Genomic DNA, 17341 nt, shown 5'->3' on the forward strand with positions numbered 1-17341 from the left:
ATCACCCAGCTCATAATCACAAGATAATAGATCCCCAAAAAATAGCTGACTCATTTGCCCACTACTATGGGTCTCTGTATAGCCTTAAAGATGACCCAAACACAGTTCAACCTTCAACCATCGCAATCAGTGATAATAGACTTTCTAGCAAAAATGAGCTTCTCCTCTCGAACTCACTCCAAAATACAAGAGCTTAATGCAGTGTTCACACAGGCGGAAATACAGACGATTATTACCACTCTACCCACTGGTAAATTTCCGGGCCCAGATAGTTTTGTGGAAGAGTACTACAAAACTTTTCAGCATAGCCTAGTACAACATGTTGTATCTCTATTTGATGGAATGGCCAGGACCTCTACCTTTCCCCTGGAGATGCTCAAAGCCTATAAAGTTACTATACCAAAACCGAGCAAAGACCCCACAACCCCTCAAAACTTCCACCCTATGTAGTTATTAAATGTGGATGAAAAGATATGCCAAACTGATTGCAAGTCGTCTGCTAAAAAATGCTCCCTATACTGACTAAGTCTGACCAGTCTGCCTTTACAGCCCGTAGATAAACATCAGATGCCACAAGACAAATAATCAATAATATACATTAATTCTTCTTGGGTGCCATTTTTGCTACTATCCATTGATGCTGTAAAGGGATTTGACCGGATTCACTGGTCTTACATGTCGCATACTCATAAAAGTTTGGTTTTGGTGGATATTTATATCATGCTATTCATGCTCTATACTCCAAACCCTCTGCTCAAGTTTATACATCTGAAATGCTCTCCAAAACCTAATAGAACTGCTAGCCGAAATGATTAGATCACACCCCCAAATATCTGGGTTCCAAACTAAGCAGAAGCAACATACTACCAGCTATTCTCTGATGACATAATTTTACTACCTACAAGCTCCCCTGTCAGAATGGGGATCTGCCCTGTTTACACTGGCAGATCCTCTTTCTGGCTCTCTGTGGAGGGATCACGGGTGGCCAGTGAACATCGCAGCTGCCGGCCACACGCATAGGCTCTGGCGACACGCCGCAGGCGCCTGCTATAGCTATTACATGGAGCATTGTACCATTACACTGATTCGTGCAATAGAGTGGCCCAATAGAAATAATGTAACACAATATAGAATATCATGAAAATGACATACAAATAAATTGTATATATCACAAATGTCATGGTTCAATTCTGTTGCAATTTTGTATGTCATTTTCATGATATTCTATATTGAAAATGACATACAAATAAATTGTATATATCACAAATGTCATGGTTCAATTCTGTTGCAATTTTGTATGTCATTTTCATGATATTCTATATTGTGTTATATTACCGTTGGTAAATTATCACACCTTCTATGGTACTGTAATGCCCCGTACACACGGTCGGATTTTCCGACTGAAAATGTGTGATAGGACCTTGTCGTCGGAAATTCCGACCGTGTGTAGGCTCCATCACACATTTTCCATCGGATTTTCCGACACACAAAGTTTGAGAGCAGGATATAAAATTTTCCGACAACAAAATCCGTTGTCGGAAATTCCGATCATGTGTACACAAATCCGACGGACAAAGTGCCACGCATGCTCAGAATAAATAAAGACATGAAAGCTATTGGCCACTGCCCCATTTATAGTCCCAACGTACGTGCTTTACGTCACCGCGTTTAGAATGATCGGATTTTCTGACAACTTTGTGTGACCGTGTGTATGCAAGACAAGTTTGAGCCAACATCCGTCGGAAAAAATCCTAGGATTTTGTTGTCGGAATGTCCGAACAAAGTCCGACCGTGTGTACGGGGCATTAGAATGTCTGTGGTTTCTGGAGGAAATTTGAGAATAGAAAATATTTCCTCTCATTTTAACACAGTGGTGATGCATACAATTCTGGCAGCTAGATCCACCATCACTAGATCCTGAAAACAGTCACATGCACCAAATCCTTTAAAAACCGTAGAGATTGTAAAAATCTATTTTATGCATGAATACCTATTAGCTTTAAGAAATGGCAAACTTCCTAGTTTTCTCAAGTTGTGGAAACCCTGGATATGCTGGAACGATAATGTATGACCATTAGTATGATGTCCTATTGTGTGTTCTCCTCTGCTGCTCATCTGTGTATATTACTGAGCTGATGTTCTACCTTTCTTACCTCCCATTACCACCTTTCAAACAAAGAATTTACAAATCTGTATTCATGTAGACCATTTACCATATTTACAGTGTGTTATACTGCATGTTGTTTGCCATATTTGTCCTGCTTTTGTATTGTTGCGAAACTCAATAAAAACGTTTGGGGAAAAAAAAAAATATATCTTTCTGTGTTCATTCCACTCCCAATATAAACCCCTTAATCTCTTAGTAAGTAAACAAGTGACTTACCTTTTTTGGGTTCCACAGATACCTTTTCTAATTTCTTCTCTGATATCTCTGAATAGTCAAATAAGATAGTTCAAAATATTTTACTTCATATACCACACTAATATTATAACAACCCTTTACAGTTTACGAATGCAGTACTGATGAGTAATTACCTTTCTTGGGTTCTACAGATACTTTTTCAGGTTTCTTCTCTGGAGTCTCTGTATAGTAAAATAAGGATTAATAGTTCAAAATATATTGTTGTATTTACCTGCCTTACATTATACCACCTTTGCAATTTACTAGTGCAGTATTAATGAGTGATTACCTTTTTTAGTTTCCACAGATACTTTTTCTGGTTTCTTCTCTGGTGTCTCTGCATAGTAAAATAATGTACAATAGCTCAAACTGTTCTTCTGCATTAACCTCACTTACATTATAACAATCTTTATCTTCACGACTTACAAGTACTATGAATAATTACCTTTTTTTGGTTCCACAGATACCTTTTCTAATTTCTTCTCTGGTATCTCTGCATAGTTAAATATGGTGTAATTATTCTAAATATCTTTCTATGTTTACCCTTCTCACAATATATCTACCTTTTCATATTAACTTTGCAGTACAGATGAGTGATTACCTTTTTTGGGTTCTACAGGTACTTTTTCTAATTTCATCTCTGGTGTCTCTGTGTAGTAAGATAAGGTTTATTATTTCAAAATATCTTTCTGCCTTTACTCCACTCAGAATACAACCCCCTTAATCTCTTATAAGTAAATAAGTGATTTACCTTTTTTGGGTTCCACAGATACCTTTTCTAATTTCTTCTCTGATATCTCTGAATAGTCAAATAAGATGTAATAGTTCAAAATGTCTGCATTTGCCCCACTAATATTATAACAACCCTTTACAATTTACAAAATCAGTACTGATGGGTGATTACTTTTCTTGGGTTCTACAATTACTTTTTCAGGTTTCTTCTCTAAAGTCTCTGTGTTGTAAAATAAGGATTAATAGTTCAAAATGTATTGCTGCATTTACCTCTTTTACAATATACCCACCTTAATCTCTTACCCTGTATAAGTAAATAAGGGATTTACCTTTTTTGGGTTTCACAGATACCTTTTCAAATTTCTTCTCTGGTATCTCTGAATAGCCAAATAAGGTATAATAGTTTAAAATATCTTTCTGCACTTGCCATACTCATATTGTAACAACATTTACAGCTTACAAATGCAGTATTGATGAGTGATTACCTTTCTTGGGTTCTGCAGATACTTTTTCAGGTTTCTTCTCTGAAATCTCTGTATAGTAAAATAAGGATTAATAGTTCAAAATATATTGCTGCATTTACCTCTCTTACATTATAACCACCTTTGCAATTTACAAGTGTTATACTGAGTGATTACCTTTTTTGGGTTCAACAGGTACTTTTTCTAATTTCTTCACTGGTGTCTCTGTGTAGTAAGATAAGGTATAATAGTTCAAAATATCTTTTTGTGTTTACCTTGCTTACCTTATATCTACCTTTACACATTAACAATGCAATACTTATTAGTGATTACCTGTTTTGGGTTTTATAGGTACTTTTTCGAATTTCTTCTCTGGTGTTTCTGTATAGTAAAATAAGATGTAATAGTCCAAAAATATCTTTCTGCATTTACGCCATTTACAATATAATCCCCTTCATTTCTTATAGGTTAATAAGTTGTTTAACTTTTTTGGGTTCTACAGATACCTTTTCTCATTTCTTCTCAGGTTTCTCTGAACAGTCAAATAAGGTGTAAGAGTTCAAAATATATTTTTGCCTTTGCCACACTCATATTAAAGCAAACTTTACAGTTTAGAAATGCAGTACTGATGAATGATTACCTTTCATGGGTTCTGCAGATAATTGTTCAGGTTTCTTCTCTGGAGTCTCTGTAAAGTAAAATAAGGATTAATAGTTCAAAATATATGTCTGCATTTACCTTCCTTACATTATAACCACCTTTGCAATTTACAAGTGTGATACTAATGAGTGATTACCTTTTTTGTGTTCAACGGATACTTTTTCTGGTTTCCTCTCTGGTGTCTCTACATAATAAAATAATGTATAGTAGTTCAAAATATATTTCTGAATTTACCTCTTTCCCATTACGAGGGGTGTTCAAATCAAACCAGGACTTTTAATTTTAAAGGTATAAAAAGGGATGCTAACATGGCAATGCTACACACAGTAGTAAGTAGCAAGTGTGTTCTATTACTTATAGGTGGTGAACATGTTGTGGGCCAGTCCAGAGACAACAATGTTAATGTGTGCATGGAACAGCTCCACACAGACTCATCACCAACAAAAAACTTTTGAATACTTGTGGGACAAACGTGGCATTGTTCATGTGGATTTTTTACACCATGGTGCCAATATCAACAGTGAATTTTATTGTCATGTACTGAGTTGTGTGCATACAGTGCCTTGAAAAAGTATTCACACCCCTTGAAAATGTCCACATTTTGTCATGTTACAACCAAAAATGTAAATGCATTGTATTGGGATTTTATGTGATAGACCAATATAAAATGGCACATAATTGTGAAGTGAAAGGAAAATGATAAATAGTTTTCAGTTTTTTTTACAAATAAATATGTGAAAAGTGTGGCGTGCATTTGTATTCAGTCCCCCCCCCCCCCCACAGTCAATACTTTGTAGAACCACTTTTCGCTGCAATTACAGCTGCAAGTCTTTTTGGGTATGTCTCTACCAGCAATTTTTAAGTCTTGCCACAGATTGTCAGTTGGATTTAGGTCTGGACTTTGACTGGGCCATTCTAACACATGAATATGCTTTGATCTAAACCATTCCACTGTAGCTCTGGCTGAATGTTTAGGGTCCTGCTAGAAGGTGAACCTCTGCCCCAGTCTCAAGTCTTTTGCAGACTCTAACAGGTTTTGTTCTAAGATTGGGGAAGGTGTGTTCAGGGTGATGTGCAGTGTTCATTTCCCGTCGCACATAGCATTTTCCATTTAGGCCAAAAAGTTCAATTTTGGTCTATTCTGACCAGAGCACATGCATGCTGTGTCCCCCACATGGCTTCTCGCAAGCTGCAAATGGGACTTCTTATGGATTTCTTTCAACAATGGCTGGTTTTCTTGCCACTCTTCCATAAAGGCCAGATTTGTGGAGTGCATGTCTAATAGTTGTCCTGTGGATAGATTCTCCCACCTGAGCTGTGGGTCTCTGCAGCTCCTCCAGAGTTACCATGGGCCTCTTGGCTGCTTCTCTGATTAATGTTCTCCTTGCTTGACCTGTGGACGGCCATGTCTTGGTAGGTTTGCAGTTGTGCCATATTCTTTCCATTTTTGGATAATGAATTGAACAGTGCTCCGTGAAATGTTCAAAGCTTTGAATATTTTTTTTTTATAACTGAACACTGCTTTAAACTTCTCCACAACTTTATCCCTGACCTGTCTGGTATGTTCCTTGACCTTCATGATACTGTTTGTTCACTAAGGTTCTCTAAAAAAAACCTCTGAGGGCTTCACAGAACAGCTGTATTTATACTGAGATCAAAATACACACAGGTGGACACTATTAACTGATTAGGTGACTTCAGAAGGCAATTGGTTCCAACAATTTTAGTTGAGGGTATCAGAGTAAAGGGGGCTGAATACAAATGCACACCCCACTTCAAATATTTATTTGTAAAAAATTTTGACAAACCATTTATCATTTTCCTTCCACTTCACAACAATGTGCCACTTTGTGTTGGTCTAGCACATAAAATCCCAATAAAATACATTTATGTTTTTGGTTGTAACATGACAAAATGTGGAACATTTCAAGGGGTATGAATACTTTTTCAAGGCACTGTATGTGTCTGCGGGAAAAAATGGCCTTGTTTAATCACTAAGGGGGTCCTGTTTCTCCAGGACAATGCACAAGCTCATACTGCTCACTGCACTATGTGCACATTACAATAACTGACGCATTGCCACATCCTCCGTACAGCCCAGAGCTTGATCTGAGTGATTTTGGGCCCCTAAAAGTGTTCCTTGGAGGTCAGCATTTCAGCACTGATGATGAAGTTAAGCAGGCTGTCCTAGGATGGTTCAGACATACTGACAAGTCTTTCTATGCCACCGCTTTACAGACATCACTTAAACATTGGGATAAGTGAATAAATGCAGAAGGGGAGTACGTAAAGAAATAAATACAGCTTCCACTCCTTGAAATTTGTTCTTTTATTATATAAACTCAAAAGTCCCGGTTTGACTTGAATGCTCCTCGTAACAACAATCATCTTCTTGACTTACAAGTACTATGAATGATTACCTTTTTTGGGTTCCACAGATACCTTTTCTAGTTTCTTCTCTAGTGCTTCTGCATAGTAAAATAAGGTGTAATAGTTCAAAATATTAGTCTATGTTTTCCTTGCTCACATTAAATTTACCTTTTCACATTAAGGATGCAGTGCCAATTAGTGATTACCTTTTTTAGGTTCTACGTGTATTTTTTCTAATTTCTTCTCTGGTGTCTCTGTGTAGTAAAATAAGGTGTATTTCTGAGTTTACTCCACTTACAATATAACCCCCTTCATCTCTTATAAGGGAATACGTGATTTACCTTTTTTGGATTCCACAGATACCTTTTCTAATTTCTTCTCTGGTATCTCTGAATAGTAAAATAAGGTATAATAGTTCAAAATATCTTCCTGCATTTGCCACACATATTATAACAACCTTTATAGTTTACAAATGCAGCACTGATGAGTGATTACCTTTCTTGGGTTCTACGGATACTTTTCCAGGTTTCTTTTCTGGAGTCTCTGTAAAGTAAAATAAGGATTAATAATTCAAAATATATGTCTGCATTTACCACTCTCACATTATAACCACATTTGCAATTTATAATTGTGATACTAATGAGTGATTACCTTTTTTGGTTTCCACAGATACCTTTTCTGGTTTCTTCTCTGGTGTCTCTGCATAGTAAAATAATGTATACTAGCTCAAAATATTTTTATGTGTTAACCTTACCTACATTATAACAACCTTCATCTTCATGACTTACAAATACTATGAATGATTACCTTTTTTGGGTTCCACAGATACCTTTTCTAATTTCCTCTCTGGTATCTCTGAATAGTCAAATAATATGTAATAGTTTAAAATATCTTTCTGCGTTTGCTGCGCTAATATTATAACAACCCTTTACAATTTTCAAAATCAGTACTGATGAGTGATTACCTTTTTTGGGTTCTACAGATACTTTTTCAGGTTTCTTCTCTGGAGTATCTGTATAGTAAAATAAGCATTAATAGTTCTAAATGTCTTGCTGCCTTTATCTCTCTCACATCATAACCAATTTTGCAATTTACAAGTGTGTTACTAATGAGTGATTACCTTTTTTGGGTTCAACTTTCTCTGTCTTTTTCTCTTGTGTCTCTACATACAGTAAAAGAATGTATATTAGTTCAAAATATCTTTCTGTGTTAACCTAACTTATATTATAAAAACTGTTTCACTTAACAATGGGAGTACTGATTAGTAATTACCTTTTTGGGGTTCTACATGTACTTTTTCTAATTTTTTCTCCGGTGTCTCTGTGTAGTAAGATAAGGTGTACTAGTTCAAAATATCTTTCTATATTTACCTTGCTCACCTTATATCTATCTTCACACATTAACAATGCAATACTTATTAGTAATTACCTGTTTTGGGTTTTACAGGTACTTTTTCAATTTTTTTCTCTGGTGTTTCTGTATAGTAAAATAAAATGTAATAGTCCAAAATATATTTTTGCATTTACTCTGCTCACAATATAATCACCTTCATTTCTTAGAAGAAAATAAGTGATTTACCTTTTTTGGGTTCCGCAGATATCTTTTCTACTTTCTTCTCAGGTATCTCTATATAGTCAAATAAGATGTAATAATTCTAAATATCCTTCTGCATTTGCTGCACCAATATTATAACAGCCCTTTATAATTTACAAAATCAGTACTGGTGAGTGATTACCTTTTTTGGGTTCTACAGATACTTTTTCAGGCTTCTTCTCTGGAGTCTCTGTATAGTAAAATAAAGATTATTCGTTCAAAATATATTGCTGCATTTTCCTCTCTTACAGTACATTATACCCCCTTTGCAATTTACAAGTGAGATACTAATGAGTGATTACCTTTTTTGAGTGCCACAGATACTTTTTCTAGTTTCTTCTCTAGTGTCTCTGCATAGTAAAATAAGGTGTAATAGTTCAAAATATCTTTCTATGTTTGCCTTTCTCACATTATATCTACCTTTTCACATTAAAAATGCAGTACTGATAGATGATTACCTTTTTTGGGTTCTACTTTTTCTAATTTCTCCTCTGGTGTCTCTGTGTAGTAAGATAAGGTGTAGTAGTTCAAAATATCTTTCTATGTTTATATTCATGATATAACCCCCTTAATCTCTTATAAGTAAACAAGTGATTTACCTTTTTTGGGTTCCACAGATACCTTTTCGAATTTCTTCTCTGGTATCTCTGAATAGTCAAAAAGGGTATAATAGTTTAAAATATCTTTCTGCATTTGCCACACTCATATCATAACAACCCTTTACAGTTTAGAAATGCCATACTGATGAGTGATTACCTTTCTTGGGTTCTGCAGATAGTTTTTCGGGTTTCTTCTCTGGAGTCCCTGTATAGTAAAATAAGGATTAATAGTTCTAAATGTCTTGCTGTGTTTATCTCTCTCACATCATAACCACTTTTGCATTTTACAAGTGTGATACTAATGAGTGATTACCTTTTTTGGGTTCAACAGACACTTTTTCAGTTTTTTTCTCTTGTGTCTCTACATAGTAAAAGAATGTATATTAGTTCAAAATATCTTTCTGTGTTAATCTAACTTACATTATAACAACTGTTTCACTTAACAATGGGAGTACTGATTAGTGATTACCTTTTTTGGGTTCTACATGTACTTTTTCTAATTTCTTCTCTGGTGCCTCTGTGTAGTAAGATAAGGTGTAATAGTTCAAATTATCTTTCTGAGTTTACTCCACTCACAATATAACCCCTTCATCTCTTATAAGGGAATACGTGATTTACCTTTTTTGGGTTCCACAGATACCTTTTCTAATTTCTTCTCTGTTATCTCTGAATAGTAAAATAAGGTATAATAGTTCAAAATATCTTCCTGCATTTGCCACACATATTATAACAACCTTTATAGTTTACAAATGCAGCACTGATGAGTGATTACCTTTCTTGGGTTCTACGGATACTTTTCCAGGTTTCTTTTCTGGAGTCTCTGTAAAGTAAAATAAGGATTAATAGTTCAAAATATATGTCTGCATTTACCACTCTCACATTATAACCACATTTGCAATTTATAAATGTGATACTAACAAGTGATTACCTTTTTTGGTTTCCACAGATACCTTTTCTGGTTTCTTCTCTGGTGTCTCTGCATAGTAAAATAATGTATACTAGCTCAAAATATTTGTATGTGTTAACCTTACCTACATTATAACAACCTTCATCTTCATGACTTACAAATACTATGAATGATTACCTTTTTTGGGTTCCACGGATACCTTTTCTAATTTCCTCTCTGGTATCTCTGAATAGTCAAATAAGATGTAATAGTTCTAAATATCTTTCTGAGTTTTGCTGCACTAATATTATAACAACCCTTTACAATTTTCAAAATCAATACTGATGAGTGATTACCTTTTTTGGGTTCTACAGATACTTTTTCAGGTTTCTTCTCTGGAGTATCTGTATAGTAAAATAAGCATTAATAGTTCTAAATGTCTTGCTGCCTTTATCTCTCTCACATCATAACCACTTTTGCAATTTACAAGTGTGATACTAATGAGTGATTACCTTTTTTGGGTTCAACAGACACTTTCTCTGTCTTTTTCTCTTGTGTCTCTACATACAGTAAAAGAATGTATATTAGTTCAAAATATCTTTCTGTGTTAACCTAACTTATATTATAAAAATTGTTTCACTTAACAATGGGGGTACTGATTAGTAATTACCTTTTTGGGGTTCTACATGTACTTTTTCTAATTTTTTCTCTGGTGTCTCTGTGTAGTAAGATAAGGTGTACTAGTTCAAAATATCTTTCTATATTTACCTTGCTCACCTTATATCTATCTTCACACATTAACAATGCAATACTTATTGGTGATTACCTGTTTTGGGTTTTACAGGTACTTTTTCAATTTTTTTCTCTGGTGTTTCTGTATAGTAAAATAAAATGTAATAGTCCAAAATATATTTTTGCATTTACTCTGCTCACAATATAATCCCCTTCATTTCTTAGAAGAAAATAAGTGATTTACCTTTTTTGGGTTCCGCAGATATCTTTTCTACTTTCTTCTCAGGTATCTCTGTATAGTCAAATAAGATGTAATAATTCTAAATATCCTTCTGCATTTGCTGCACCAATATTATAACCATCCTTTACAATTTACAAAATCAGTACTCGTGAGTGATTACCTTTTTTGGGTTCTGCAGATACTTTTTCAGGCTTCTTCTCTGGAGTCTCTGTATAGTAAAATAAAGATTATTCATTCAAAATATATTGCTGCATTTTCCTCTCTTACAGTACATTATACCCCCTTTGCAATTTACAAGTGAGATACTAATGAGTGATTACCTTTTTTGAGTGCCACAGATACTTTTTCTAGTTTCTTCTCTAGTGTCTCTGCATAGTAAAATAAGGTGTAATAGTTCAAAATATCTTTCTATGTTTACCTTTCTCACATTATATCTACCTTTTCACATTAAAAATGCAGTACTGATAGATGATTACCTTTTTTGGGTTCTACTTTTTCTAATTTCTCCTCTGGTGTCTCTGTGTAGTAAGATAAGGTGTAGTAGTTCAAAATATATTTCTGTGTTTATATTCATGATATAACCCCCTTAATCTCTTATAAGTAAACAAGTGATTTACCTTTTTTGGGTTCCACAGATACCTTTTCGAATTTCTTCTCTGGTATCTCTGAATAGTCAAAAAGGGTATAATAGTTTAAAATATCTTTCTGCATTTGCCACACTCATATCATAACAACCCTTTACAGTTTAGAAATGCAGTACTCAGGGGGAGATGAAGTGAGACGTCTGTAGGGAAGGGAGGAGTGGGAGGTGTGTCGTCCTGCTGGCGTGCCGGCCGGCTCTCTCTCATATCAGGACAAGCAAACAGGGGGGATGGAGAGGATATGGAGAGCCATCCCGCTGAGAGAACCGTACAGCGACCTGTGTGCTAGGAGATGATTTAGATCCATGCACGGAGGACAGGAGGACAGAGAGAAACAGCTGTGGTGACGGCCTCGATTAACAGACCGGAGCTCCTCGCTCCCCCCCTCCCCCCCCCCCGCACTGAGTACTGGCAGCATGTGAGACAGGACCGGGACTGAACGCTGAAGTGGAAGATATATGCTGGGAGATCCAGAGCCCTGATAGTGGCAAGCAAGCCTGACAGCTAAATCCATCTGACTCCAGCTGGGGGAAGTATCAAATAGCTTGAAACAGAAGGTAGAAGTACAAGTAATGGTGGTAAGAGACTCACTAAAAATACTCATCTCCAAGGTAAGAGTGTAAAGCTTATAAGGAGCACGCCAGGAGAAGTAAGACTGTAGATTGGGAAGCTAGGAAACCTGCTGATCAACGTGTGTATGGTAACTCCTGCTGTCCCTATTAAACTAGTTGAGACAGTGGAGGGGTGGTGGGTCTCTCCACTGTATATATTATGAAGCATGAGATTTGCCAAATGCAAGGAAATGTTGTTTAAGCTTGTTAACCTTTGAACACTGATCCATTACAGAGGAAACTAGGGGCATTATATCTTGCTGAAATACAAAGCCTATAGATACGATCAAAGCTGCAATTGAGTTCCTACACCACGGTATCCGCACTGACATTGGAGGGAAGGCGGGGATATAATAAACAAGCCTATGATACTAATACATGCCCTACGCCTGTATGCTCACCCTGTGGTTTAGGGGTATATGTGTATGTAGTGAAGGGGTGGTGGGTACCTCCGCCGTATATACTATACAGCACAAACTTGGCCAGTGATAAAGAAATGTGATTTAAAGTTCGTTAACCTTTGAGTACTGGTTGATTACGGATGAAGCTTGAGACATCATATATTGCTGAAATATAAAAGTGCTTTGGACACAACCAAAGCTACAACTAACTCGCTCTGTGGAATCGCAGCACTGTACCCGTATGCGATGTTCACTCCTACAGCATTGGAAGCTAGGCCCAGGCTAGGTAGACTATGTCTAACACACTCATAAGCTACCGTTGTGAGTTCCTTGTATCACAATACTGGTATACCAGAAAATAGCCTGGAAACACGCTTACCAGACACTGCGACACGGGGCTAAACTCAGTACCATAGAGTCTCATTCAAGTCGCTAATAGTTTACTACTGCCACATTGGTATCTACACTGACAACCTCAGATTGATTGGTTAACTAGCGGGAGAGAGTTGTACCCGGGACTATTTCTTGAGAGTGTTGGACACACAGATTAATATCAAACTGAGATAGCTCAGCAGGAAAATAGTATGAGCCGGAACGCATCTAAAACCGGGAAGGGGGGACCACCGAAAACCCCAAAAGATAATCTACCAGGGAACGCTGCTGGAAGTACAATTAAGCAATATATGGTCAAGGGGGGGAGCCCGGGAAGCGCCCATCAAGAAACCCAAAAATCAAATATGGTAGACAAAAAGAAGAAGGGACTAAACGAGAGGGAAGATCAGACTCCTGATCATTCAAGAGAGGAATTACTAGCCGACAACACGCTGGAGGCATCTAGAATAGAAGAGCATAGACAGGATACACAACTGCCCTCAAAAAACGAATTAGCAGAAATGCTTAAAGCCCTGGAAACCTCGATCAAAGCAGAGATTGGTATGTTGAGGTTAGATCTAGGCAACCTTCTGACCAGAATGGAGGAAGCTGAGGATAAGGCATTCAAACAGGAATGGGAAATCTCCAAATTAAAAGAACAACTTAAAACAACTCAACAAAATCAGATAAAAATTTGCTCCAGAATGGAAGATCAGGAAAACAGGGATCGAAGACAAAATCTGAGACTCAGGGGGGTCCCAGAAAATAGAGGGGAGGATCTGAGGAGGACTGTAGCAACTATCTTTGGCCCAATTCTGGGACTGGGAGGGGAAGACTTCCCAAAAATCGAGCTGGTTCACCGGGTGGGTAGGCTCGATACCAGACAGGTAGAAAGAAGTCGTGACATTGTTGTGAGATTCAGGTTCTATGAGGACAAGGAAAAGATATGGGTTAAATTGAAGGGGCATACCCCACTACAGTTTGAAGAGGCAAGAATTCAAGTCTTTGCGGACCTGGCCAAAGACACACTGGTGAGAAGGCGACATTTGAAACCCCTACTGGAGCAAATGATAAACCAAAATGTAAAATACACATGGGGATTCCCAGCCTGCCTGGTGGGTAGCAAAGATGGGAGATCCGCAAGACTAAGATTCCCGGGAGAATTAGAGGAATTCTGTGAGAAATTGGGCTTGCAGGTGCCCCAGATGCTGGACTGGTCTAATGAATGTTGGATTGAGTTGAGCATAGGCCAGATGTGAGAGGACAAGCGGAGGTGGGGGGGATCTGTGGGGGGAGGGAGCGGGGGGGAGGGGGCGGGTTAGGACCAAAATTAATCCACAATATTGGTGAGGAAGACCCGTCAGTAGAAACCTAGTGTGTCCGGTCACTAAGGCAGCACGGACTGGAGGGATGACACACCTAGAGCTCCACCTTTATAGAAGGAGACCAATGGTGGGACATAATACAAGTGACCCTCACTGGTCTAAGGGTCCTGAGAGGACCAATGGGGGGGAGGGTGGGAGGCGGGGGTGGTGGGGGTGATGGGGGTGATGGGGGAGGTGGTGGGGGCGTTGGGGTGGTGGTGGGGGGGTGGGAGAGGGAGGGGGAGTAGAGGGAGGGGGTCCCATCCAATCTCAATATCAAGAAAGAAGGAAAACTCTCCAAGGTCTAAGGTAAAGGGAGAATTTAGGAGAATGGAAAAAGGGTCATGGCCACAATAAAATTTATAACATACAACGTCAAAGGCCTAAACACCCCCAAGAAAAGATGGGATATCTTCAACGAGTTAAAATTATTGGGCCCAGATGTGGTGTTCTTGCAAGAGACACATATTACACTCCAGTCGAGACTTAGATTGTTCTCAAACGAATACCCAGTCTGGTACCAAGGAGATACCATCTCTAATAGGGCACGGGGAGTGGCCATTGGCTTTGCAAAGAAAACAAGGTTTGTGCTGGAGGTAAGATTAGTGGACCCAGAAGGTAGATACCTGTGCCTCATAGGTAGACTAAATGAAGTAGAACATACATTAGTCAATATTTATGCTCCAAACAAGAATCCGACGAAGTACTTATATTATATTTTGGGGAAAATAATGAAGTTCATGAGAGGACATCTAATACTAATGGGGGATTTTAATTTTTGTCTTAATCCAGATTTAGACAGTACGGACCGAACACAGGGGAGAAACTGCGCTCACTTGAAAGAGTTAAAGCAAAAACTCTCCACCTACCAATTGGTGGATATTTGGAGATTTCAACATCCAACCAAAAGAGACTATACGTTTTTCTCCCCTGTGCACAGGTCTTACTCCCGGATTGATTGGGGACTAGTTGAACATTGGGCGATCGATAAGATAGTACTCAGATAGATTACTCAGATCACGCACCTATGACCATGGAAATGGCAACTGGTAGAGGTCAGGCCAATAGGGGGCAGTGGAGGCTAAATGAGGAGTTGATAAAGGAGGAGGAGGGTGTCAATAGAATTAGAAAGGAATTAGAAAACTATTTTGAGGTAAATGACATGGGGGAAGTGTCGGGAGCTACGCTATGGGAGGCTCATAAAGCCTATATCAGGGGGGTCTTGGTGGAAATGGGAGCGAGGAAGAAGAAGGATAGACGGGCCAAAATTCAAAAACTAAGGGCTGACCTGGCAGGATTAGAACAAAAACATAAAAAACAAGCGTGCCAGCTCCCCCAAGAGATACATCAGCAGATGGTTATTAAAAGATCGGAGCTGAAAACCGTGATGGAGCAGGAGTCAAGAGTAACATTTAATAAGATAGCCTGGGAGAGATTTAGATGGGGTAATAAACCCAGCAAACAGTTAGCAAAAATAGTACAAAAGAAGAAAGCCAGGAACTTTATAGAAAAAATTCAGACCAAAGAAGGCCATATGGAATATTCAACTAGAAGTATAGCGGAGATCTTTAAGAACTACTATAAAGACCTATATTCAGTCCCCAGGCAAGACACCGCTTTAAAAAATAGGAGATTAAGATATAACAACTATCTAAAAAAGGCAGCGTTACCCAAGATTTCAGAAGAAGGCAGAGAAATATTAGAAAGACCAATCTCAGAAGAAGAAATCAGGAAAGCTTTAGCAGCAACGGCATCCGGGAAAAGCCCTGGCCCGGACAGCCTGACAATACTTTATTATAAAACATTTAAAGAAACATTGGTACCTAGGTTATGTCGCTACATGAATGGTCTGGGGGACAGCTTTGAGATGAGTAGGGAGGCACTAAAAGCTTCTATTACAATTATATTGAAAGAAGGTAAAGAGAAATCACTATGCTCGAGCTATCGCCCAATCTCTTTGCTGAATAATGACACAAAGCTTTATGCAAAAGTATTGGCAGAGAGATTAAAGGAATTTATGAATTCATTAGTTAACCCAGACCAAGTAGGGTTTGTTCCCAATAGGGAGGGGAGGGACAATGGGGTCAGGACTCTTCTCCTATTGGGAAAAATGAAGGAGAGTGGGCCCCCAGGACTGCTTCTGTCAATCGACGCCGAAAAGGCATTTGACAGGGTAGACTGGGGGTTCATGTTCCAGACCTTGGAGACTATGGGGCTAGGTCCTAAAATGATCCGGAGGATTAAAACTCTTTACCACCATCCAACTGCCGTAGTAAAAATCAATGGGTTAATATCTCAACCATTCGAGATGGAAAACGGCACGAGACAAGGGTGTCCCCTGTCCCCGCTGCTTTTGGTGCTAGCTATGGAACCCCTCTTGGCAACAATATGAAGAGACCCTGATATTAGAGGTGTGAAGGTAGGAGAGGAAGAGCACAAAGTCAGAGCGTTTGCGGACGACGTGTTGTTTTATGTAACGGACCCGATCTCTACTATGCCCAAACTAGTAAAAGCAGTGAGGAAGTATGGAGAGGTATCTAACTTCCAAATAAATATGAACAAATCGGAAGTATTAAATATAAGTAAGACAGAGGAAGCGACTTTGAAAAAAGAATTTAGTTTTAAATGGACTAAGGAATTAAAATATCTGGGTATCAAGCTAACTAACACAATCCAAAAGATATTCACAAGTAATTATATTCCGCTACTCGATGCCGTCAGATTAGACTGTAAGAGATTCTCCGGCAAGGCCCTGTCATGGATCGGACGTATTAATGTCATCAAAATGGTTCTATTACCCAAAATTATATACTACTTCCAGATGCTACCAGTTCCACTACCCCAATATTACCTGAGAAAATTAAAAAAAATAATTATGACCTTTATTTGGGGAAACAAAAACCCCAGAGTCTCCTTTCAGATATTGAAACAAAGGAAAACAGATGGCGGCCTGGCAGTACCCGATGTGCAGATGTATTATAAAGCTGTAGTACTATCAAGGATGGACGAGGAAGGAAGAGTTAAAAAAATGGGTGAAAATAGAGGAAAATATTAGTAATGCACAACTAGGCACTATTATATGGAATCCCCCACACTTTAGATTGTTAGATAACAGTACACATGTCATAACACGAAATGTCCTTAGAATATGGGATGGGGTATATAAGAAAGTTAATGGGAATTACAATTCACCATTGATCACATTAATAGATAACAACTTTTTCGCACCAGGGTTTGAGAATATTAGAGGAAAAGAAACACTTTGGGGGAAATCACA

The 17341-nt window shown here is 38.0% G+C and overlaps 1 protein-coding gene across 1 annotated transcript in view; it reads right to left on the minus strand.

Moving 5' to 3' along the window:
* LOC141141259 (uncharacterized) overlaps positions 1–17341 on the minus strand; it is a 1017917-nt gene that overhangs the window by 27408 nt on the left and 973168 nt on the right. Inside the window, exons 119-161 of the mRNA XM_073628940.1 lie at positions 11293–11340; positions 11152–11193; positions 10996–11043; positions 10836–10883; positions 10679–10726; positions 10529–10576; positions 10373–10420; positions 10215–10262; positions 10059–10106; positions 9901–9948; positions 9745–9792; positions 9589–9636; positions 9435–9482; positions 9286–9333; positions 9130–9177; positions 8974–9021; positions 8817–8864; positions 8676–8717; positions 8520–8567; positions 8360–8407; positions 8203–8250; positions 8053–8100; positions 7897–7944; positions 7745–7786; positions 7589–7636; positions 7432–7479; positions 7276–7323; positions 7120–7167; positions 6966–7013; positions 6831–6878; positions 6675–6722; positions 4391–4438; positions 4235–4282; positions 3928–3975; positions 3772–3819; positions 3619–3666; positions 3463–3510; positions 3153–3200; positions 3003–3050; positions 2847–2894; positions 2691–2738; positions 2536–2583; positions 2384–2431 (exon numbers count right to left, since the gene is read on the minus strand). Of these exons, the coding sequence (XP_073485041.1) occupies positions 2384–2431; positions 2536–2583; positions 2691–2738; positions 2847–2894; positions 3003–3050; positions 3153–3200; positions 3463–3510; positions 3619–3666; positions 3772–3819; positions 3928–3975; positions 4235–4282; positions 4391–4438; positions 6675–6722; positions 6831–6878; positions 6966–7013; positions 7120–7167; positions 7276–7323; positions 7432–7479; positions 7589–7636; positions 7745–7786; positions 7897–7944; positions 8053–8100; positions 8203–8250; positions 8360–8407; positions 8520–8567; positions 8676–8717; positions 8817–8864; positions 8974–9021; positions 9130–9177; positions 9286–9333; positions 9435–9482; positions 9589–9636; positions 9745–9792; positions 9901–9948; positions 10059–10106; positions 10215–10262; positions 10373–10420; positions 10529–10576; positions 10679–10726; positions 10836–10883; positions 10996–11043; positions 11152–11193; positions 11293–11340 (2046 nt within the window). The remainder of the gene's footprint in view (positions 1–2383; positions 2432–2535; positions 2584–2690; positions 2739–2846; positions 2895–3002; positions 3051–3152; positions 3201–3462; positions 3511–3618; positions 3667–3771; positions 3820–3927; positions 3976–4234; positions 4283–4390; positions 4439–6674; positions 6723–6830; positions 6879–6965; positions 7014–7119; positions 7168–7275; positions 7324–7431; positions 7480–7588; positions 7637–7744; positions 7787–7896; positions 7945–8052; positions 8101–8202; positions 8251–8359; positions 8408–8519; positions 8568–8675; positions 8718–8816; positions 8865–8973; positions 9022–9129; positions 9178–9285; positions 9334–9434; positions 9483–9588; positions 9637–9744; positions 9793–9900; positions 9949–10058; positions 10107–10214; positions 10263–10372; positions 10421–10528; positions 10577–10678; positions 10727–10835; positions 10884–10995; positions 11044–11151; positions 11194–11292; positions 11341–17341) is intronic.

This window comes from Aquarana catesbeiana, linkage group LG04 (assembly GCF_042186555.1).
Source record: "Aquarana catesbeiana isolate 2022-GZ linkage group LG04, ASM4218655v1, whole genome shotgun sequence".
NCBI classification, from domain to species: Eukaryota; Metazoa; Chordata; class Amphibia; order Anura; family Ranidae; genus Aquarana; species Aquarana catesbeiana.